Source organism: Xenopus laevis, chromosome 6S (assembly GCF_017654675.1).
Source record: "Xenopus laevis strain J_2021 chromosome 6S, Xenopus_laevis_v10.1, whole genome shotgun sequence".
NCBI lineage: Eukaryota > Metazoa > Chordata > Amphibia > Anura > Pipidae > Xenopus > Xenopus laevis.
The window spans coordinates 70,461,997-70,487,782 of record NC_054382.1 but is presented as its reverse complement, the minus strand read 5'-3'; the positions used below and the strand labels follow the sequence as shown (position 1 = coordinate 70,487,782).

The 25,786-nt window shown below is 37.7% G+C and overlaps 1 protein-coding gene across 3 annotated transcripts in view; it reads left to right on the top strand.

Moving 5' to 3' along the window:
- drosha.S (drosha ribonuclease type III S homeolog) overlaps positions 1 to 25,786 on the top strand; it is a 144,727-nt gene that overhangs the window by 29,211 nt on the left and 89,730 nt on the right. For all 3 annotated transcript variants that reach the window (XM_041567651.1, XM_041567650.1, XM_041567652.1), the window contains 7 exons: positions 5,444 to 5,524; positions 7,406 to 7,492; positions 10,479 to 10,565; positions 11,557 to 11,628; positions 15,555 to 15,636; positions 20,270 to 20,344; positions 23,576 to 23,745. In XM_041567651.1, coding sequence (XP_041423585.1) covers positions 5,444 to 5,524; positions 7,406 to 7,492; positions 10,479 to 10,565; positions 11,557 to 11,628; positions 15,555 to 15,636; positions 20,270 to 20,344; positions 23,576 to 23,745 — 654 coding nt within the window. The remainder of the gene's footprint in view (positions 1 to 5,443; positions 5,525 to 7,405; positions 7,493 to 10,478; positions 10,566 to 11,556; positions 11,629 to 15,554; positions 15,637 to 20,269; positions 20,345 to 23,575; positions 23,746 to 25,786) is intronic.

Below are 25,786 nucleotides of genomic sequence, written 5' to 3'. Positions count from 1 at the left end.
GCAGATAGAGATGTTCAGGCCCAGCGTGCTCATCTTAACACTCAAGTGCTGAGGAATGATTGTATTGAATGCTGAGCTGAAGTCTATGAACAGCATACATACATATGTGTCTTTATTGTCTAGGTGGCTAAGTGACAAGTGCAGGGTAGTGGCGATGGCATCGTCCGTTGAGCGATTGGAACGGTAGGCGAATTGCAGTGGATCCAGAGATGGTGCGAGCAGGCCTTTGATGTGTCTCATGACCAGCCTCTCAAAGCACTTCATTATGGTGGATGTTAGTGCGATAGGACGATAAGTCATTTAGGCAGGACACGTGGGACTTCTTTGGCACAGGAATGATGATGGACTCCTTGAAGCACCTTGGAACAACAGCGGTGCTCAGGAAGATGTTGAAGATGTTGGTGAGAACATCTGCCAGCTGGTCTGCACATTCTCTGAGCACTCTTCCAGGGATATTGTCTGGTCCAGAAGCCTTACGTGGGTTGACTTTGCGGAGAGTGTTCCACACATCAGACTTGGTTAGACATAGCACCTGGTCATTGTGTGGGGGTATGGTCTTCGACACCTTTGTGTTGTTCATTTTGTTTAATCCGGCGTAAAATTTATTAAGCATATCTGGAAGGGAGGCATCATCATCACAGACTGGTGTTGTCATCCTGTAGTTGGTGATAGCCTGAACGCCTTGCCACATGCGCCTGGTGTTCCCCCTGTCTTGAAATTGGCTATGTATCCTATGACTATATGCACGTTTGGCTGCCTTGATGGCCTTGGACAGTTTTGCCCTTGCCGTTCTTAGAACTGCCTTATCACCTGATCTGAAAGCAAGGCTCTGAGACCTCAGCAGAACACGTAACTCAGCAGACAACCACGGTTTCTGATTGGGAAGTATAGTGATGGTCTAGTAAATAGTGACATCGTCTATATATGCGCCAAACACCAACAGAAAAGATCTAAGGCAACGAGCTGCTGGTGCAGGGCTTAGGTAATGGCAATGTAACATTTCCCCTCGGCGGGGACGCCTGCCACGAGCCACATCCTCTTCTGTATGCGCTGATTGTAAGAGTGCGCGCGACGCGTCTCCTCTGTCTTTAAGGTGCTGGCGTGGTGACGTCACGGTGCAATGGCTCAAACTTTGAAAATATTTAAAGGGCCATCATACAGGTTTTCATTGCCCGTTATAGGTTTTGTTCCTGGTGCTATTAGCTTTTGCTGTTCTGGTTTTGAGCTTGATTCTGACTACCTGTTGTGACCCATGCCTGTTCCTGACGATTCTGGCCTCTGTATCCTGATCCATTGCCTGAATTTTGACTATCTCTTCTGCTAAATCCTTCTAATTGATCTCCCGGTTTTGACCCTTGCCTGCCTGACCACACTTCGAACTCTGCCTGCCTCGACCCGGCCTGTTCCGACTATGATCCTGTCTAACACCTTGCACCACGACTTTCTGCCCAAAGACTTAGCTAACAGTCGTGCCCCTCTGTCTATCCAGAACCTCTAGCCTTGCACCTCTCGTTTAAGTCCTGGTGGCATCCAAGTAGCTGAGGGCTCCTCCCGAGGCCACAGGCGTTCACACTACAGGTGAAGCACGAGCCGAGACCAGGGTGCTTTACATTTGTTCTGGTGTTGGGTGCCGACCGTGACAAATAGATCCTGCACTCCGCACAAACAGCAGATGGCTAGCTAGTAGGAGGGTATACGCTGATGGTTCCTGAAGGGACCGCTCACCATACGATGATTCAGGGACTCCAAGTGGAGCTGTGCTTGATGGCCCTCCGGACATTAAGTGCATTACTGCTCTCTGTACACACGGTCATCCATGCCGCATACTAACATTGGGAGGCACCCTTCTCCTTTTGGCCGCTACACGGGGAGGTACACTCGCTGTTGCATCACAAACTTATCAGCCACTCATTTCCCCTCAACAGTCCTTGACTAAGGGAGAACTATCTGATGAACATGACCACACAGAGGCAGAATCACCCCACTCTGGATTTCCACATTTTATCAGTCCTGGAAACATTAAATCTTTCTGATCCTGAGACCTCCTCAGAAAGCACTGGTAGGGGGATGACTGACGTTCTTCCAGGGAGTATGGCTAGCAAACACCAAGGATTCCTGGGTTCACAAAGTGATCACTTTAGGTTACCATCTCGAGTTTTCACAAATTCCACCCGACCACTTTTCCATGTCCTGGGTACTCCAGGATCCCGGTTGTGCAAGATCCTTTTTTGACCGTAATCCAAGACTTGCTGGAATCCTCCATATCTCCAGTGCCAAAATCAATTTCTACTCAATTTGTTCATGGTCCCCATGACCGGTTCCAACAGAGTACGTCAGGACAGCATAAGTCTCTTAAAGAAAAATTGCTTTTTTTCAGGCAGCAGCACCAGGTACAAAATAAAGGCAGTTTTCTTTCCAAAGAACAAAAAAAATAGCTTTTGGCATCAGTATTAGTTCAACAACAAAAGGACAGTGCAATTACAGATTTTCCACGCAGGTGACTGTGTGTGCACAAGCACATAGGATCCTTTGTGTCAAGATCCCTGGCTCTGAGTCTCTCCCAGTCAGAGATCTCGAGATACTGATCAGTCTGTGTTTTAAAGGAATAGTTCAGTGTGAAAATAAAAACTGTGTAATTAAATAGTCTGTGCAAAATAAACAATGTTTCTAATATAGTTAGTTAGCCACAAATGTAATATATAAAGGCTGGAGTGAAAAGATGTCTAATAAAACAGCCAGAATCCAACTTCCTGCTTTTCAGCTCTATAACTCTGAGTTAGTCAGCGACTTGAAGGGGGGCCACATGGTACATTTCTGTTCAGTGAGTTTGTAATTGATCCTTAGCATTTAGCTCTGATTCAAAAGCAACAGATATGACCCATGTAGCCCCCCTTCAAGTCTCTGATTGGTTACTGCCTGGTAACCAGGGTAACCAGTCAGTGTAAACCAAGAAAGCTGAAAAGCAGGAAGTAGTGTTGTGACTGACATGTTACACATCAAATCACTCCAGCCTTTATACATTACATTTTTGGCTAACTAACTATATTAGAAACATTTTTTATTTTGCACAGCCTATCTATTTACCCAGTTTTTATTTTTACACTGAACAATTCCTTTAAGGGCTCCTGATTAGCCACCTGAGACAAATCAGACCCAGCTGATCAGCTTGTAGAACTTCAACTCTGCTACAGTCCCCAAAAAAAGACTGATCCCTTCATCATGTCTTGGACCTGGGGGATGACATTCAACACCCAATTGCAAACAATTATTCTCCTCCAAGACAAGGTGCAACGTCTCCAATCACTGGTTCGTTGCCTCAACACCGCACCTCATCCATCTCTTTGATGCTTTATGCAGGTACTGAAGGCAACCATTGAGACAGTACCCATTTCCACTTAGAAGACCTCCAGTTGACAATCATCTCCAGGTGTCACTGAAGCTACAACCTACTTCAGACAGTCTTCCTCACCAGCAAGTCCAAATCCTTACTAGCATCGTGGCTAGTGGACAGCCACCTCACTAAGGGAAGTTCTCTCTGAGAAGCCCACTCTGTTCTCTTCCATTCACCCCAAGGACTCATAATTCAGCTTTTCTTAAGCCAGAACAGAATTAAGCAGCATTACTTGCTGCAGCCACATTTTTTCCTGGAGTTTTTATTTCACCAGCCTAATGCTGGTGAAATACAAACAATATTGCACCCTTCTGACACATCTTACAAGGTACATTCATTTTGGCTGTAATTATGACATATTCAATACAAGTCCTTCTTGGTATTATCTAGTCCCCAAGAATGCAACAATTTTTTTCATATGGTTTTCCTGTTAGAAAGGCAATATATCCGCTGCTCTGTGTGGTCAAAGTCCCCTCTACAGTCTCTAAACGGTTAGCTGTGATCGGAGCCCTTTAGTTCAGATCACTACGTTTATTTCCTTTATATGACAAAAAGGCGTAGTGCATCTCGGCCACCTCCTAGTTTCACCCCTTAAAGCCCATGTCTTAATATTCACCCCCCAGTTAAACCTCCAAGCAAATACTGGTGCCTCATCACACTCAACTGTGGGCAGCCAATCACTTCCCTACAGTGTGCAACAGGCGAACTTTAGTTAACAGTTGATGGGGGCTATCATACAGCAGGCCCCAAGGTTCACCCCCATGGCCGTGAGGTCTGTTGTATAGTAGTTAAGAAATAAGAAAAGCCCCTACCTACTAGCCTAGGCAATTCATTACATTACATCATATGATATTCTGAGAAAATCTGCAATTGCTTTTCACTTTTTAATTTTCAATATGTGCTTAATTGTCACCCAATTTCCACTGCAAAACTCGGTATGCATATGATGTGGAGATTGGGTAAAAATTATGCACATATTGAAAATCAGAATGTGAAAAGCAATTGCATTTTTTTTAGAATATCATATTTTATAAGATTGTCTCAGAATATCATATGATGATCACCAACCCCTTGGATTTTGCCCTCAGTGGCCTCAAAGAAGGTGCTTATTTAATTCCAGGCTTTGAGGCAAGATTTGGTTGCATAAACACTAGGTGTTTTGCCGAACAGAGCCTCCTGTATTTTGGCTCCCCCATAAAACTTTGCCATGCTTATGTTACTTTCTTTATATGTTTGTGTGGCTCACTTGTATCAAAGGTTGGGAACACCGGTCTACTTCATACTAAAAATTAATATAAAGGTACTAAATGAAGGCTTTTAAGTGGTTGTTCACCCTCCAAACACTTTTTCAGTTCAGTTGTTTTCAGATTGTTCACCAGAAATAGACTTTTTTCAATTGCTTTCCATTTTTTATTTCTTACCATTTTCACAAAATCTAAGTTTAAAGTTTAATGTTCCTGTCTCTGGTGTTGGCAGCTCAGTAATTCAGGTGCAGACTCTGAACTGTTACAATTTTGCAACATTTAGTTGATACATTTTCAGCAGCATCTCTGGAGTATTAACAACTATTGTATCAATTCTAACAGCTGCCTAATGAAACCCAGAGATTCTGCTCAGCAGGGACAAAGATAAGTAATGTATCAACTAAATGTATTAATTTAGAACAGTTTACAGAGTCGATGAACCCCCTCCCTCCCAGAGCTGCTTTAGAAGGTGAAAATAAACTTTACACTTTAATATAATAAAGAAAATAGAAATTAATTGGAAAAAATCTTTATTTCTGGTGAATTGTTTCAAACCAACTGAACTGAAAAAAAAGTGTTGGAAGGTGAACAACCCCTTTAAGGGGCATTAAGGTCTTAGGTTCTAGCTTTAAGTCGAGAACTAGCATTACGCTAATAAAAAACCCATAACAAAGATTTACAAAAATGTGATATTTCCTTATTTTTATTTTGGATTAGAACTTTTTTTTTTTTTTTAAATAAAGTTGGAATATCAACTGCAGCTATACCAGAGTATACCATGCATATTTTTTTTCTTTTGCGTTATCAGATGAACGATGGTCCTCTCTGTAAGTGCAGTTTGAAAGCCAGACGGAATGGAATCAGGCATAGCATTTACCCAGCGGAAGAGGTAACAAAAGCATGTTTTTAGCTGTTATTCCTTGCTTATTCTGAAGATATTATGTAGCACTTGCACATCTATTTGCCTATCCCTGTCTGATTGTATAAATTGCGCAAGTGGGAAAAATTATTCTTTTTTTTTTTTAAAAAAAAACATTGCTTCCAATCACTTTAATTGTTAGTGGATTCATTAAATGAATTTCTTGGGAAACTATGTATGAGTGGAAAGATAACAAATACTCCTAGACAGTTTGGTTTTATTCTTGCATTTGTATGCGGCATAAACATGTGCATGTCAGCAATACATAGGTGTTTAGCCAGAGGACTTCTTGTTGCTCTCTATAATAACTACAATGAAAAATGTCGTTGTTAGGCATGTGTATCCTAAAAGCAAATTTTAATCACTTCAGTGTGTAGGAAGGAATTACTCATGGCCAAGAAGCTGAATAAGTGATTTTGTGCAGCTAATGCACCTTTTGTGCTATGCCATATTGTAAAAAAATGAAAAAACACTTTTACAAGCCCCTTCAGCAATAAGGTTTGATTGAAGTAAAGCATTCTATTGTAGCTTGTTGCTATTTCTAAATTGTGAGTAAGCTGTCAATCAATAGCTTTTAACATCTTTTACATTCTTTGCTGTTTTTTAATGGTATGTGTTTGCACATAAAATGTTGATTTAGCTGAGGAATCTGGCTGGTGGTTAATTTCTTTCCACTATAGACCAGCTTTTCTAGCCCCATAATTCTTAGCTAGACTCTGTAAGCCTCACAATCAAGGTAATTGTTACCGAAATGAACAAGTGTAAATGAAAAGAAGCAAGTAGTTTTGTTTGGAACTAGGTAGGGTTTATTAATATGCATCCGTAAAGAAAAGCTATTACATGCTGTTTTTTTTTTTTGAAGGCCTGTAAAAAGGGCCATTTTTCTGGGGCTACAGACCCCAGTTCCAAGGACACATCAAAAAAACAAAAGGAATATCCCAAAACTCTATAATAAAGTTAAAAGCTAGTTTTTATTTAACATCAAGTTAAAGGAATAGGCATACAGACAAACTGGTATTCCGCCTTACGCCATTCATACCCTCTGGTACATTAATGCCTGTAATGAAGTACCAGAGGGTATGAAACGCGTAAGGTGGAATACCAGTTGGTCTGTATGCCTATTCTTTTAACTTGATGTTAAATAAAAACTGTCTTTTAACTTTAATATTATAGAGTTTTGTGCTATTCCTTTTGTTTTTTAATGTATTAATATGCAGTCCAACAATTACATTGCTAGCAGTTTGCTGTCATGACACAAAAAAAAAATCACTGGTTTACATATTATAGATCCTGATGCACAAAACAAAAAATGTGGTGCCGTGTTAGCCAGTAGCAAAAATAACAAATAAAAAAACAAACAAATACAAAAAGTATTGTACTCCTGGACTATTTACAACCCATCCTAATTCATTGTATTATCTCTGCATTTGATCTGTATCTATCTGAAACTTCCTAATTTATTGCCCATGAATACCTTTCACTGATTTAACAGTATATATGCTGTGCCTTTCCAGCTTTCATTTGTATTCTGCCTGACAAAGGGGCCTTAGTGCTCCAAAAGCTTGCAATGTAATTTTTTTTTTGTAAGCCAATATAAGCACAATACATTTTGTGTTTGTTTTTTTATTTGTTATAGATCCTGATAGAAACTCTCCCATTTAATGGTTTAATGGTTATTAGTTTTTTTCATCAATGTTTGGAAGCTTGTTCATATGCATATATGCATCATTTTTGTCTTTATGGCCCTTTATTAAAATGCAGACTAAATGTGAATCCATGCTAGATTTTTCACAACAACACAGTTCTGTTTTGAATAGTCGTGAATGATGTATTTGTTTTGTTTTTTGTTAGTCTATTAAAGCATGTCGCCCCATGACAAACAATGCAGGACGGCTTTTTCACTACAGGATAACAGTGTCTCCGCCAACTAACTTCTTGGTAAGTTGAGAATATTCGCTAATACATAGGTAACATTTTCATACACCTCTTTAAAGTAACAGTAACACCAAAAAATGATTGTGTTTTAAAGTAATTAAAATATAATGTACTGTTTCCCTGCACTGGTACAACCGGTGTGCTTCCTTTAGAAACACTACTATAATTTATATAAACAAGGTGCTGTGTAGCCACGGGGGCAGCATTTCAAGCACAGGATGCACAGTAGCTAACAGAATCCCATTGTATTCTATTACAGAGTTTATCTGTTAAGTAACTTGTGCCTTTTCTCTGTTTTCAGCCTAAATGGCAGCCCCCATAGCTACACAGCAGCCTATTTACTGTATATAAACTAGAGTCGTCTTTCTATCGCAAGCATAACTTTTACCAATGCAGGGCAAAAGTACATAACATTTTAATTACTTTAAAATGTTTTTATTTTTTGGTGGTACTTTTCCTTTAAACCATGAGCGGGAAGAGTATTGATTGTGGACTGAGGCAGAGATTATATAGTACTTAGTGGTAGAGTCTCTTCTATTCAGTTTGGCATAACCAGTCATGGCTTTTAAACTGCTACTCCTTAAAAACTCCAGGAGTCGGCTTCAAGTTGCAAAAATTGCTTTATAATGAATTGTACCCTTAGGCAGACATAATAGGGTCCAAAGCAAGTCTTTGCTTCTGTGAATGCAGTGCTGTGATTGGCTATTTCACTCTTACTGTGCTTCTGGCAGGGACTATTAGATTATGTCCACCCTTCATTAAAAACATAGACAAGTTCCATAACAGATCTATGGGGAGCTCCAATAAAGGGTATATTTTTATTGATAGTGATAACTGTAATCCCAAAGTGAAACTGGCACCATATAGTATTCATTATTGCCTAAAATATTGGGGGGGGGGAGTTGTTTAGTTTTGTTTATCTTTTATTGGACATCATGGAGACTCATCCTAAACAACATATTGATCTTTTTTTGAGTTCTCGTCTGTAGGTTAAGAATAGCAGTGTTTGATGATATTCAAGATCACAAACGGTTGTTTAAGGGATAGGTAACATTCCGTTCTACAAATACAGAATGGTTGGTTATGTCTCTAGCTACATTGGTTGAAGAACTGCTGGCACTACAGGTTTCCAGTCTCTGCAGTGGGTCAATCACCACCGAGCAATTGTCTTGCAGAGCATGGGAGGCAGATCCAATTAATGATTAAGACGTTTTAGGCCAGAGACACACGTGGACATTCTGGAGATTAGCCCTGCGACAAATCGCCTCTTCTTTGGGCGACAATCTCCCCAAACTGCCTTCCCGCTGGCTAGAATCTGAATTGCCGGCGGGATGGCACTCGGATTGGTTTGTTTTCTGAAGTCGGCTGAAGTGAAACTTTGGGCGAATTCATAAAACAAAGTTGGAAAACGAAGTCTCCACGGAAAACAAATCTCCACCTGTATCTCTGCTCTTAAGTAAACCCTACTGTTACTGTATGTACAGTATACAAACCTCAGAAAACTAGAATGGGGATATGTGTGCAATGCTGAGTCATTAAAAAAGCCCTCTTTAATTTATTTTTTTCTCATGTGAAAATCTGTTCACCTCATAACAGAAGCTCCAAAAAATACCAAGGGGCTTTATCCAATCTAACATATTTTTCTTATTAAAGGCAAAACAGTTGCTAATATAGTTCATCCAATGTTTAAATTATTTTTTTGTAAGCTTTAGGTATGGAAATCTAAATTATGGAAAGATACTATATCTGTAAAACCTCATATCCCAAGTATTCTGGATAACCGGTCCCATACCTGTACATTTATCATATTTTTTGCCTAACTGCAGCATGTTTTAAAACTGTACTAAGAAGGCAGATGGAATACTTTTAATGTCAAAATGCACTGTAAAATATGGCTTACTGTGTACTTTTGTATGAAACATGAGAGGTGAACCTTTATCATTAAAGCCAAAACTTGTTTTCTTTAGCAGCAATGATGATTCTCTCTCTATATTCTGACTTATTTGTTGTTGATTTGTGCTGTGTCTTCAAATTGGCAGCTGAAATGAACTTTCCCAATTATCTCTGGTTTTTATATGAGCACTCGTTTATTTGCCCATCCCTGCTAATGATTTCTTGATATATTGAGTGAAGGTTAAAGCAAAATTAAAATTAGTGGACAACATTTTATTTTGCTACAGTTGCTCCTTAATTAACCTCTTTGCTGACCTGCTGTTGATGCTGGCAGCAAAGTGATTATGCATTAGAGAGAGAATAGGCCTGTCCTGCTGCTCTCTTGATCCCTGGCCTATAGTCTGGACATCTGACCCCTGAAAATAGAGCTGATGCTTTTATGAATTCAGGAGGCGTAAATACTTTGAACTGCAAACAGTTAGAAAGTGCCTTAGAACATTGTGTCTTGGGTACTTTATTGTGAGGACAGCCTATAACAAATCTTTTCATAATAAAAGCAGACTTCTAGAAAAGAGTTGAGGGTTTTAACATTTTATTTCTGTATAAATTGTATGGCATAGGTAGAGCGTGTGTTTATAGCATGTCAATCTCCCCAGGTCCATCTAAATTTTTGGTTCATTAGGCCCTCTGATATTTTAGCTTCAGGCAGATGTTGAAAGTTATATCATTTTGTAAAAAATTAAAAATTTTACACAATTTCCAGCTGCCTCCCTAAAGGTCACTGCCTCTTTGGTTCCTGTGGTAAGTGTACCCAAAGGGATATGCTTTTCTGAGAGGAGCATATATTGTATTTGTAAATTGTTGTAGAGTGAGAATAGCTTTGATTGTTCTGGCAATGGACTGCCTCTGAACAATGACAACCAGTAGCCAGACTATCGTATGCAATAGCAAGATTCTTTATTGCCTTTACCAAGCATCTATTAAACATGCCAGTTCTCATGTTTTATTCAAACTGAAAAGCCATTCATATTGTAGGTATGTACTTATTGTATGTCAGTATTCTATTCCTTTAAGCAAATGTGTTTTTGTTTTGCAGACTGACCGGCCAACTGTTATTGAATATGATGATCATGAGTATATCTTTGAAGGTTTTTCCATGTTTTCGCATTCTCCTCTGACAAATGTAAGTCTAGCTAAATGTGTATTATCCTTTTTTTGATACTTTTTGTATTCTAATACAGCACATTATGGCTCATATAGTGTACCACAAGTGTTCTCTTTATATAATATAAAGGGGCATTGCACCCCCTTGTTCAGTCGCTAGGGCTTTACAACAGTGTGCACTGTAGTGGCAGTATAGCTTTGTAAAGTCTTAGCTGATCAAAATCAGATCTAAGATTGTAGCCATGTAATCATTTAGGACTACTAAGGCCTGAGCATATTATCCTCATGCAGTGCATCTGTGTAGAGTGCAGAATTTTAGTTTGTGATCAACAATTGTGGCTGTAGGTGCTCCTATATGAGCTGCCCATCTTCATACTGCCTTTCTAAACGAAAATAATGATCCAATAATAATGCTGTGTTTGCTATAAGTGTATAGCATTTACATTAATCTGTGCATTATTTTCTTAATAAATGGATGACTGCAGTGCGCTGCACCATGATGAAAAACAATTTCTGACCTTAAAATCAAGGCTTCCAGGCCTCATTTGTTGGTCATTTTTGCTCATACAGACAGACTTTTAAACACCAGTCTTTTGTTAATGTGCCTATTTTATTTTTGCTACCCTATATGTCTCTCTACATGGTCTAATGAAAGTTGTGCTGCAAATTATTGGGCTTGGGCTGAGTAAAATTGTTAAAAAATTGAGTCATCTTGCTCATTAGTATAAAAAATCATTCGAGATAGAATCCATTTTTGCCCTGGATGGCCTTCTGTGAAATATCTAGATCCTAGAGTGAAATTGGAATATAAATGTAATGCACTGGAACCTCAACGGCCACTAGATGGCATTACCTTTCTATCATGGTGTTGCTTTTGAACAGCCACAATGGAAAGGTAAATGCTTTTTTTCAGTTTTGGCTAATTCGCTGTTTTTGGAGCAAGATCCTCTCAGATACTGCATTCTTGAGTTACTCCTTAAAAATGATTGCTGTTCTTGTTTCAATTATAGTTTCCCCTGTGCAAAGTAATCCGGTTTAACATTGACTACACCATACATTTCATTGAGGAAATGATGCCTGAGGTAAGGTATTGCACGCGTAACCCTTGACTATCAGAGTGCAGAGAGACTCGTCGACTGTAGGCTTAACTGACATTTAATTGATTAAACTTGCATTTGGTCAGTTGTCTGTGCACGCTTTATTGCTTTTCCTTTGCTACCGGTGCAGTAAAGTAGCAGCAATGGATTTTGTGATGAGCTGCAGCCTTCTTTCTAGACTGTCTTCATTATAGAGCCATCCTTTGATGTCCTATCTTAGCATTGTTGACTCTGCAAAACCCATCAGGATAAGCTAGCTCTGGGTAAATGAAAAGTTCTCTTTTACTAAACGTCTTAGACATTGAGGAAGTAGAAGAACGGTTCATGGGCAGGGCACACATTTTATTACATCAGCACCTTTTTACAGCACTAGCGAGCAAGTCAATAGCAAATTAACTTGCATGACTGTTTTTTTTTTCTTGGTAGAGCGAGTTTGTTCCTGTCTTTGTTCAGCTAAATAAATTAGAAAGGTGACATTCAACTTAACTAATAGACATGCTTTTCTGTGCATCTTAAGTTAAAAGAAGAAAAACCTGTGGCACATGCTCTAAGTAGCCATCCTGGAAACGCTCCGGACCACATTCATTAATAAATGTTCTAGTCTTGAGCAGTTCTTTTCAATTCAGCTACAGCTTGTATTAGCTTGGAAAGCATATGTGGCACATTGTTGTATGCAATACCCTACAGGGCTGTTGCTCACATTTAAAGACCATTCTGCCACTACCTAATAGCATTTGGAGATGGGGTCACTGAGAGGTGCGTAATGAAATTCACCTATAAATGACTGAAGGATACTTATGTGACTGTATCACCATATTTTACTCTGCAGAGTTTAAAACATGGCTGATTTCACTGCACTTCAACAACATAAGGCAGCCCTGAGAACTAATTTAAAGCCATTAAATCTGAAAAGGCTCCCCTTCAAGTATATATTAATCGGTTACCCTTTTCTGTGAACAAGTAGACACATTATACATTGGCTTAGTGCAGCAACATTGTTTTATTACTTTTCCCATTGCTTTAGGGGAGATAGAAATCTCATCTTTGCAAATAGAAATGGACAACTACAGTGCTGCATGTGGAGTATAATTAAAGCCTAATGAACCAAGTGTTGTTATATTAACAAAATTAAATTTCTCTTCATATTCTTCTATTTTTTTGTACAGACATTATCTCCAACCCTTTGTTTTTTATGCCTTTATGTTTTGTATTTTGCCTAATTTTTAAAAGGTTTGATATGATAACACTAAAGAAGATAAATGCAGGTTTCAAAATGATTCATCGGCTGCTATTGAACTCAATGTAATGTTTGCAAACTAGCTCTAAAATATAGCAGGGACCCAGCTAGTGCTAACATATTGTCATGCTTTGTTGAGGGTATACACGTACAGATGCTAAACAATGCATCTTTGTCACTTGCAATGTAGCAGAGCTTTATCGAGTTGGGTATCATTTGCACGTCTTTATTCATTTTTTTTATATATGTCCTTAAACTTAAAACTTCTATATTTCTTTGGTTTAATAACATTCTGTCTCTTAGGTAAGATTTCAATAAGGTCAGTTATATTAGTATTTTACGTACAATAAGTGGCTTTGCATTTTACATGTAGTTTTGTTGTTTGAGAAAGGTATGCAAAATGTAAGGGTAGGATAAAAAAGCAAAGCGAAGCATTTGGTGTGACTGCAGTATGATCACATTATAGTTTTTTGCATTCTGAATATCCTTTTACTAATGCCTTCCATTAGAGTGAATGTGTATCATAAACTGATAGGAGCCGCAACTCCCACCCCTGTTCTTATTGAATAGCTATTGTTTGGCTCATGGAACAACATATATGATCACTCTGTAAATTGACCGTCCTTATGTTTGGCTTTAGCTGTATGAGGTTTCGCAATGGATTACTTCAAAAGCAAATATGTCCATATTTCTGACAAAAGCTCATTAATTTGTAGAAAAGGTACATAAAATAGTAAATTGGTTCTTCAGAGTAACGTAATACAACTATATTTATTTTTGGCAGTTCACTGTTTATGTAATGTTTCTACATAAGCCCATTTGGATGTGTTAATGTTATGTCTATGGCTATATTAAAGTGGAAAAACAGAATCTGTTATAAAAGGAAAATCAGGAAGGTTTAGTGATGGATCTTTGGAGAAAACTTACAGCATTAAATGCCAATATACTTTTTTCAGTATTAGAACCAACTGTGAAAATATATTCTGCCTATTTTGTATTAAAATACCATGGTATATTTTTTAATCATTATTATGTTTTAACACTATCGCACCGCACCCCCTTCACTAACCAACTACCCCTTTCATTCTCTCAAAATTGGAAAAAACCTGGAAGTTTTCTTACGAGTATACAGTTTGCCTTTTATTTTTCCTGAAAAACAAATAGTAACCCAAAAAACCTGAAACCTGTTTGCCTGTGGTTAATTAAAGAAAAGAAAAAAATTATTTTCCTTAAGTAAATCGTAAGTTCAGTAAGTCCCTAATTACTAGTTCATGTTTTCAAAGAGGGTATACCGATCCTTTAGAAATAGACTTAAAGGAGAAGGAAAGGCTAAAATTAAGTAAACTTTATCAGAAAGGTCTATATAAATACACCAGTAAACCCTCAAAGTAATGCTGCTCTGAGTCCTCTGTCAAAAGAAACACCACATTTCTTTGCTTTTATTGTGTACACATGGGCTTCTGTATCAGACTTCCTGTTTTCAGCTTAAACCTCCAGGGCACGGCCTTGAGCATGCTCAGTTTGCTCCTCTCCCCCTCCCTCCTCCCATCCCTGCTGTAATCTGAGCTCAGAGCTGTTAGTGAGCAGGGAGAGACTCAGGTAGGAAGTGATGTCACACCAAGCTTATATGGCAGCTTGTATCCTAAACAAACAAAGACAGTGTCTAGAGCTGTTTACTCAGGTATGGTAAAGCATTCTGCAGAATAAATATAGCGTTCTAGCTTGCACTATTGTGGCTATTCTATTGGCAATAAACTGTCTTGGAGCTTTCCTTCTCCTTTAATTTATTGAATGTGTTTAGACAATAGATAAAAGATGAGTGAGTGAGCAGAGCTTATATCAAATACATGCAAAAAAAGACCTCTGCATGAAAGTCAAATTATTAATTAATTAATAAAGGTATGGGACCTGTTATCCAGAATGCTCAGTACCTGGGGCTTTCCAGATAAGGGATCTTTACGTCATACCTTAAGGGTGGTGGCAGATAGGGAGATTAGTCTCCCAGCGACAAATGTTCTCTACTACGGGCAATGCAAATGCCTGCAAAATGTCACTGTGTAGGCAAATTTGTGAATATTGCTCAAAGTTTGGGGAAAAAAATACATTTTTCACAGTCATATTTTTTGCTCTCTACATCCAAATTGTTTCTGGCTTCTGAATTACTAATCCCATCTTGGAACTAAAGGCCCAAGAGCAAAGACACCAGTTGTAGCATGGCTATTCTCTCTGGGGACAATTTTGAACTAAAAATAAATATATGGGGGTAGGTGGATGTAATATACTTCCAAACAACAGCTACACCAAGCTATGTATCTGTAGTCAACATGGTTACATGTAGAACAGTCATTTTATATTTTCTGCTAATATAAACTATTTTTCTAAATTCAAATACCATTTTATCTACTTTTCTCTCTCATACATACTACCCCCTCCCCCTTTGCCCACTCCTCTCATACATCTACTTTCCTCTCTTTTAGGTTCTCCGTCAATTTCTTATCATTTCTGAATGTTAATTGATTTGTGTTAGTGTGGCTGTGAATGATGGTACTTTAAAATGGCAAACAGAACATTGGTTACGAGATTTTATGTAAATATAGATAGCTATAGATGTATTTTTTTAAAATTAAATTGTCAAAGTGCTAATGGGTTTTTTTTTTTTTGTTTTTTTTTTTAGCATTTTTGTGTGAAGGGCTTGGAACTCTTTTCTTCCTACCTGTACAAGGATATATTGGAACTTCATGACTGGAATCTTATGGGTATGTTTGTTCTACTTTCACTGAAATGTAATACTCTGTGGCTTTGTGCTCAGCCATTCAGTGACCTATGTGCCATATCTGCCCTTTTAATTTCTCTTTGTTTTTGTATGTGTTGTTTAGTTGTGTGTAGTAAAATGAGTGTCTGTTATTCTTATTTTATTGCTTGTCAGAAAAGGAACCACAAAAATAATGTATTCACACTTCTCTTCCTTCTTGATAACCTTGTCGAAATAATTTTTCCTTGGTATCTGTTTTTAATTTCCCAGGAGACATGATGCTGTAACTTTACTTGTAAAGTTAAATCCGTTTTACTTTCAAAATTGTGTTAATGCTTTGCTCAATGTCTGCAAACTTAAAAACAGTCCTATTAAGGATGACATTTGTAAGTTGTCCTTTTATAGGACTGTCAGTTAAACTTTACATTACAGTTGTTCAAGTCGTACAAAGCAGCAATGTAATGCTCAAAGTCCTTTTATGTTGTGTGCTGCTCATGATGGTTACATTAAAGGCAGCTGTTAGAATTGATACATAGTTGCTAATATTCCAAAGATACTGCTGAGAAATGTATCAACTAATGTAGAAAATCATAACAATTCAGCACCTGGATTACTGAGATGCCAGACTGAAACACTAAACTTCAATTTTGAAATAAAAGTAAAAGTTGGAAAACATTTCTTACCTTTGTCCCTGCTGAGCAGAGTCGCTGGGTTACATTAAAAGGGTGGTTCACCTTCAAGTTAACTGTTAAAGTTGTCGAATGGCCAATTCTAAGTAACTTCAATTGGTCATTTTTTATAGTTCTTGAATTATTTGCAGTTTTCTTCTGACTCTTTCCTGCTTTCAAATGGGGGTCACTGACCCTATCTAAAAACAAATCCTCTAAATTTACAAATTTTATTTCAGACCCTCTCCTATTCATATTTCAGTCTCTTATTCAAATCAACGCATGGTTGCTAGGGTAATTTGAACCATAGCAACCAGAGTGCTAAAACTGCAAACTGGATAGCTGCCGAATAAAAAAGCTAAATAACTCAAAAACCACAAATAATAAAAAATGAAATCCAATTGCAAATTGTCTCAGACTATCACTTTATACATCATAATAAAAGTTAATATAAAGGCGAACAATCCCTTTAAGGCAGTATCCCATCTACTTTTCTTCAGAGCAATTGTAGGAGCAAAATAAAGTATTTATTCTGATTTCAATCACAGCCTATTGTGAATCAAAACATAATAGGACAACACCTGCAATTACAGCTCTTTAATTAAACCTGGGCATACACTTAAATTATATTGAGATGGGTGATATCAGGCTGGTCCAATCTTTTGGCCCTTGGACCAAACTATAGACTCACAACAATGAAAAAGCAGGCAGTCAACGAGGGCTGCATCAATGAGCTGATGTGATCCTCTCCCCTATGGCATATTTAAACCTGCCTGATCGATATCTGGCCTTCCTAGGTTGTTATTTACTTAAAGGAGAATTCAGCCTGTGGGGGAAAAAACCCATACCCCCACCCCAGGTAGAACCCCCCTTCCTCCTCCTCCCAGGCTTATCTACCCACCGGGGAAATGCCCCATACTTACCCCTTGCTGCAGATTCTTCCAGCGGAGTTCCACGCATCCATCTTCTGCATCCTCTGTAAGCTGACTTGGAGACCGTTATTTCTGCGCATGTGCAGTTTGCCGGTTTGCGACAACTGTGCAATTACACGGAAATTGCCGATCTCTGTCAGCTTACCAAGGAAGATGGATGTGTGCAAGTGGTAAGAATGGTGTATGGGGCATTTTCCTGGGGAGGAGGTAGTTAGCCTGGGGAGAGGAGGGAGGGGGGGTCTAACTGGGGTGGGGGGTCCAGGTTTTTTCCCTACAGGTTGAATTCTCTTTTAATGTGGAGGGGACCTCTGATGAGCCGACAGATGTCTGGTCAGAAATTGGCCAGATATCGATCAGGCAGGTTATAAAATGCCATAGGGGAGATGATAGCATCAGCGCATTGATGCAGCCCTCATAACACTTGGTTTTCCGAAATCGCCCGAAGTTGCTTCGGGAAGAAAGAAGAGGCGATTTGTCGCTGGATGACTAATCTCCCCCAGTAGCAGCGTGTGCCACTGCCCTTAAAGTGATACTGACACTAAAAAAAACTTTTAAAATAAGAATCTACAGTACATTAAAAGTTACCTATAGGTCATGTTGATTGTTTTTTGCCGAGAGGTTTGTATGTAATTTGTTGAAGTTCCTAAATCTGACTGTTTTGCCAACCTGATTGTCCCATCTCAGCCTGTCAGTTAAAGTTTCTAATGCTAATGTACTCCTGCTGTACACATATGGTAGCCCCCTTATAGACAAACACAGGGAGTCAGATAGGTAATGAAAAAGCATTGGGCTAATACTTAATGGCAAAATAAAAGTCAAGTAAAAAGTCTTTTGGAAGATGTTAAAAAAAAAAAAGGTTTAATTTCTGGTGTCAGTATCTCTTTAAGCCCTTAGACTTTTTTTTGCTCAAGAGAAGAGTTGAGTGGTAGCAATTTGCATGTGTTGCTTCTGATTAGTGATGTGCAGGCCAGCACGATGCACGCTTGTCCGTGGCTTTGGAATGACTTTTGCTCACTGATTGTGGGCTGCAGACTGGACTTTAGCTTGAGTCCACCAAACCAGCGACCTTACAGTGCTCGGCTTCTGCCTCCATGCATGTTTTTTTTTATACTTTTTATGCCTGGGTGCCCCTATGCTTCCATGATATCAGAACTGGGAATGTCAGGCGCAGGTCTATAAATAGGAAAGCGCATCAAGTTAGGGTTGAGTACGGGTGCTGAAAGGGTTTGGTGCGGGTCAAATTTTTGTTGACCTGCACATCATTACTTCTTAGGTAAATAAGCTTGTGTTCTGTACATTTTATATGTAATAAGCCATGGAAAATTATTAGGTTAGCTTTAAGGTCTATTACATAAGTCTATGAGTGAGACTGGACTAGAACTGTCAAGTGAAAAACCGCAACCTGATCACCTGATAGAACTGAATGAAAAATTGCATTCAGATAGCACATAGAGTGGTGACAGGCAGAATGGCTTTCCTGAAGTTTTTATGCATTATTATCCACTGGAAGGCCGCAGCAAACACAGTGATTATAAACCTTTGCAGAGATAATGCTTTATTCACATCAGTCGCAGTTGAGATTCACACACACTATAGTTAGTTTTTAAAAGGAACCAATTAACCTACCCATATAATGTTTAAAGGAAAATTAAGTCCTTGCAGTGCTTGTAATTGAACCACTGGGCACCACTATGCTGCCCATAGTGGTATACATTTAATATGATGCTAGACTCCTAGATTTTGTATCTAGCAAATAAATATTTATTATACAAAATCATTGATTTAGTATTATATACACTATGGACCATAGTTATGGAACTTCAAGTTGGATTTTTTTTCTTATAATTCCTTCTTTTTGCATAATAGAAAACTGAACTTGGTTAGGGTGAGATGGGCTAAAAGGAGCCAAAAAGCCCTTCACAAGCAATTACATGCAAAGTAAAGCTTTCTGAAGGTATTCACTTGTCTCATGCCATACACACAGCACTTCTCACATAAGTATTATGGAAGGAGACATGCAAATTACTCCTTTATGTCCTTTAGCCAACTATGCATCCAGAACTGCTGGTTTATAGCACAGATACAGCTAATGGTTCAGAGCCATGTATCAAAACTTGCAGACCGCCTGTATACAAATGATGAGTGGGTCCCTTCACTAGGATCCACTTCCATGGCTGTAGGTATGCTGATAAGATTATCATTCAGACAAATAGTCTACTTAATCTTTTTGTAAAATACTGTAAATGTCTGCAAGAATACATAAGAAAACATTTTTGCCACCCCTGGTAACCACTTGCATACTGCCTCCTGAGGCAAGATTCTTATCTTGCTTTATGATAGAATTCTACCTGCTAATGACAAACCAGAAATTTCTCTGCTGGTGTATTTCTGCCAGCCAAACCCTTGCCACCGTCTCTGCGACTTGCCATACACTTAATTGGCATCTGCCTGTCACCATACATACAAGGGGATTTTTTGCATTAGTTTTGAGTTGTACACTGTTTCTTTCAGCCTTCTACTCAAATCACTGCATGTTGCTTAGGATAAATTGCGCTAGCAATCAGATTGCAGTTTATATGGCAAGGACTCTTTATACTGAGTATAGGTTAATGCTTGTGTATATTGCAGAGAATACCATTGCAGACACACAGGTCCAAAACACTTTTTTAAATGTAGTTTTCTTTAAACTTTGCCTTGTGTGTCTTGTCTAAATTCTGATGTGTCAAATTACATATTAATTTTTCTGCTGCGTTGAATGTAGATAATGCCATGTCTTAATTATATTTTCATGGAGTCTGCACAACTAATCTTGTGTATATGTAGCTTCTTTCATCTTTGAAAATCTCCTAACTTGTACTGTATAAAAAAAAAAGCTGTTTTTTTACTTGTATGTGTTCCACAGAAAAATATATTATTTTGTTTTCAACATGGATCTGCCTTTTCATTCATGTTCGGGACAGTGATTAAATGTACTTTGAAACATAACAGATTTTTATTGCAATGGAAAAGAACTGCCTATATTTATTTTATTTTAAAGATCCTTTTGTTGAAAACAATGATGCCAGTTGTCCGCAGTTTCATTTTATGCCTCGTTTTGTACGATTTCTACCAGGTAAGCCTTTAAACAGTCATTAAATATCTTGATTTTTCCACTCTGTGGCTTGCCTCAAAGTGTCTGTTTAAAAGTTATCACCAGAGTGCTTCCGTACTCAGCTAAAACAACATTAATTTTAATCACATAATAGTGCTGTTACATAAACCTTGCCTGTTCAGTCCTATGTAACTGTAACTATATTCTAATTTTATTTCTTTTAAAGAGGACATAGATAAGTGGTGTTCAGTCATTCAGAACTTTTTCGTGGCCAAGACATTAAAAAACATCAAACAATAAACCATGAAATATTGCTTCCTTTGCAAAAGATTCCCAAATAATGTCACAGAATGCCACACTGTTCTATTTAAAGGTGCGACACAACACCAAAGGCTATTAGGTTTTAAAGCTTAGCATCCCTCTGTCTATATATCTATCATCTTTGTATGTATCCAGGCTAAGCAAACTACTTTCAGTTTAAATGTTTTACTATTTTTACAAATCTTGCAGTTTGAATTTTCTTTATTTAAAAGAGGATTTAAAAAATCATACCCAACTTGTTTTTAATGCAGTATTTTTATTATTAACACACCATCTACTTTATGTCAGGATACTTAGTTTATTGCTGAAGGTAAGGCAGCATGCTAGAGATATGAATAAAAACCTTGCTTAAATATGTGTGTTCAGGAATTGAAAGATGCCATATCTTTTTTTTATTTATTTATTTTTTTTCTCTCATGTACACAAAGCTGGATTTGGCAATAACTTATCTGTACCATAAGGATAATGATTGTGGATTATTGCTTTTTAAAGTATTCCCAAAAGCCTTTGTCTGCTCAATAGTTTTTGCCCATTTCCTCTCTAGCTATTTGGATACATCCATAACTGTCCCATAAAAGCCCTAAATGTTTCTCCACAAGGCCTCATAATGTCTAAAGGCTTTTAATACAGCAAATAAAATCAATAGCAAAAGCACACCAAGCCAGTGCTTACACCATATGAGCAACTTATTTGCTATTGCCTTGTAATGGATTTCAGTTGGAGACTTACTAAAGGAACTAAAACATATGTTTAGACTGTGACACTAAATATGTAAACATTCCCCGCTTTAATTACTATGGAGAATTACTACTTGTTCATATTTTTATTTCCCTATTCATATTATGCGTCAGTCATAGAACTGTATTGTATCATGGTCTTCTGCAACTTTAGGAATAAGTAAGGTTTAAGAACCTGTTCTGGTTTGTAATATTTCTGCCCTTAAGGAACACATTATTCTGACTACATTTAGCTTTTCTGATGGAAAGGTAATTTGATGAAGAGTCGGATGACACTTTCCTGCCTGTCATCAAAAATGTTCTTAGGAGAGTATTTATAAATCTGATAAAATGTAAATGTCTGGGAAATTGCCTAATCTGACCATTGATAAATCAGCCCACTTAATGAAGACCCTGATAGGAGGCTCAGACAAACTTGCTCTTGTATGGGGTTGTTCGGCATTGTGGGTGCATTTCACTCTTATTGCTTAGGGTAAGGCCAGACGAGGAGATTCGGGGAGATTTTGTCGCCTGGCGACTTATCGCCACGTCTTTTGCGCGACTATCTCCACAAACTGCCTCAGCGTCTTTTCCCCATAGGCTACAGTGCAAAATCGCCTGCGCTAATGCACACGCGGCGATGCGTTTTCAATAGTCGCCCAAAGTTGCCTCACCAAATCTCCTCGTCTGGCCTTAACCTTAGTGTTCTATAAGTATTAAACTACTCATACATTATCAGCTTTGCCAAAATTTGTTCTGGTCTTGTAAGCATCTTAACGCTCTGTATGTCTGCAGGTTAATTAGAATTAGAAACTGGTAGCAAGTCAGAGCATTTGGATGTTTACAGGACTTGAAATGTAATCATTCAGACTTAATGGCATATATAGGTGTAAGGGTTAGCAGTATTGTATTCCCAAAACAGATTATTTTGGGATTTCTGGGAAAAGTTTCATGTTTGTCATTTTTTAAAAGAAATCCTATTTGAACTTGGAATATTGTTGTATCAAAGCGTGTGATCCATAATTCTAGCCAAATGCACTTCAAAAAGTGTTAAAATGAAACCCTCTGTTTGGGAAATCTGTATGCTATCATGTTCTAATGCATTGTGTAAAACAAAATCTCACTGCCTGTAATAAACAACAGCATGCTAGATTCATCCACCTAAAATGAACTCCCAAACATGACATAAAGCAGTCTTCACAAGCACACACTTTTGACAGTTCTGCTATGATTTTGCCTGAAAAGAGCATAACCGAGAAAGGTGGAAGACAATGCAATGTTTTTTGGCTTTCCTATTACAAGAGTTCAAAATGTTTAATTAAACAAAGCATTGCAGGATATGAAATAACGTATTATTTATTACTAACAAAGGAATGAAAGCGAAAAGCAAAAGCTAATACTATTTTTTGCCTGTTTAAGAATTGGTTAGCTCCTGTGTTACCAACTTTGATGGTTTCATCCAATGCAGTAGAGTTTGATTGCCACATGTATGCATGCCTATGTATGACTTTAAAATGGACTTCAGTACTTTTAAATAACTGAAGTGATAACTGAAGAGAGCTTCTGCTAGTAGACTACAAAGTATGTGATTAGCAGCTGCAAATCTTTGAGAAGTCTACTGTTCATGACTGGGATAATCAAATTAGAGGCAAGGTTTAAGGTTTACCTGTATCTTGGGACAGGTTGGTCAGTCCAGATTACACTTGCTAATGAGCTCTTGTAGTCGGCTGTTTTAAAATCCTGTTATGGTTAATGAGTCTGAGTTGGACTGCCATACTTCTACCTGTGGTATTTCACTTAACATTTCATGGCCTGCATTTTTTCATTATTTTCTATTATCGTTAGATGAATATTTATTGGGGATTCATGGAATCCTATATTTTGGAATTCGGCCAAATCCAAACCCTAATTTGCACATGTAAATTATGGGAATGAGGGGGGAAAGATAACCGTGCACGCAGCATGAGGTTAAACATTTTGTTTACTACCTTGTTTATGTGACAAAAAATCATGTATGTTTTTAGATTCAGATTTGGCCAAATCAGAATCCTGCTGAAAGGCAGAATGTTGGCCGAATCTTGGATTCAGTGCATCCCTAATATTTATGCTGTAAGTTCTCAACATGCTGTGTCACTGGGAACAGTAGCTGACAATACTTTTTAGGTTCAGACAAGAACTTTTAAACTGATTGGCTTCCCTTTTCTATAACTTTCAGATGGTGGCAAAGAGGTCCTCTCCATGCATCAAGTTTTATTGTACTTGTTGCGCTGTAACAAACCTTTAGTTCCTGAAGAAGAGATTGCAAACATGCTTCAGTGGGAAGAGCTTGAATGGCAGAAATATGCAGAGGAGTGCAAAGGCATGATTGTCACTAATCCTGGCATGGTAAGATCTTTATAGTTCTATTGTCTATTATACAGTACATAAATAATATAGTGTATGGACCTTGGAGTTCCATGACCTGTATAAAAGCACTCTGCCTTCGGCTTCATTCCTTTATTAGATCATGGAACACCTTGGTGACTTATATCTTTGTATTTTAAAATAGGGGGTTCATTATTCACTATGTAAATCATGCTTAATGATGTCATTTATATCACATGAAATTTGTGTATTATAAAAAAATTGTGCCCCTTTTTGAAAACACGTTAGTTACAGGGGTTAGAAGTCACCATGGAGTGCTATGACTTGTATCATAGATACTTCTCTGTAACATTTGACACCCCTATATTTTAAAGGAATTGTTCAGTGTAAAAATAAAAACTGGGTAAATAGACTGTGCAAAATAAAAAATGTTTCTAATATAGTTAGTTAGCCAAAAATGTAATGTATAAAGGCTGGAGTGATTTGATATATAACATGTCAGTTAGAACACTACTTCCTGCTTTTCAGCTCTCTTGGTTTACACTGACTGGTTACCCTGGCTACCAGGCAGTAACCAATCAGAGGCTTGAGGGGGGGCACATGGGTCATATCTGTTGCTTTTAAAGCTGAGCTGAATGCTGAGGATCAATTACAAACTCACTGAACAGAAATGTACCATGTGGCCCCCCTTCAAGTCGCTGACTAACTCAGTGTTATAGAGCTGAAAAGCAGGAAGTTGGATTCTGGCTGTTTTATTAGACATCTGTTCACTCCAGCCTTTATACATTACATTTTTGGCTAACTAACTATATTATAAACATTTTTTATTTTGTACAGTCTATCTATTTACCCAGTTTTTATTTTCACACTGAACTATTCCTTTAAGTAGGGGGTACATTATTTTGCAGGTTATGTATGTATTATTTTATGTATAAAGAAAACTTTGATTCTCTTGTGTTCTATTCCTCTGATCTGGTGTTTGCAGATTGCTGCTACAACTTGTGTACCAAAACAAAAACTGTTTACTTTCAATATGACCATTTGAGTTGTTCTCCTTCTGTTAACATATTTCTATATCGGCTATATAGATATAGTATAGTAATTTTAGAGTAGCAGTTGCTTGCCTTCAGAAAAAGAATACGTACAAACTTTAGACTATTGCACAGGTTTGATATGTTACCTCTTTTTTTGACAGACTACACCTGCAGCAATAAATAATTTAAATAAAATGCAAGTTTGGCACCTATTGTTATTCAGAATGCCCAAGACATGGGGTTTTCTGGATAAGCACTGTTTTTGTAATTTTGATCCCCATACCTTAAGTCTACGTAAACGTATTTAAAGAGGATTGTTTTGCCTCTAATTAGGATTATCCATATGTTAGTTGCAATCATGAACAATGTACTGGCTTTATTATTACAGAGAAAAAGGAATCATTAAAAAAAAATGATACAGAAAGACTAAATGCAGGAAAATGCAGCTGACAATGCAATTTAACCAAGTGTGTTTACGCTTCTACAAAACACCAACAAACCCTAAATTTAACAAATTTATAAACTGATTTGAATTTTCAAAACAAGTGCTACTGGTGTCAAGCACCAGTTGTGTTCTACAGCTTGTGCAGGCCACTAGATGAAATGTAACACCAATACAACTATTCCCTAGATATCCAAGATATAAAAAAGTCAGATGTGTGGGTGTTTTCTGTCATTTTCTTTTATAACTTGCAACCCTTTTTCAGTATCAAACAACTCTTTTACAACAGATTAATGTCTTTTCATTAATCTTATAACAGACCTTCTGGCAAATACAGAAACATTAATTGCAAGGAATCAATGTGGCCAACATTCTAAACTATTAGCCTAGATGCAAAGCATTAGTTTAACCACTTGGCTAGATTCCATGTTATAAAGAAGAGTCCTTCTGTAAGTATAAAAATACCTCAATAATGAAAAATGCTGATTGTATAAAAACCTGTAGTGGGGTGAAGTGAGGTTTCTGACTATAGCAGTTACATAGTTAATTATGTTTTCTGAAAATATGTTGGTTGAAAATATCACCC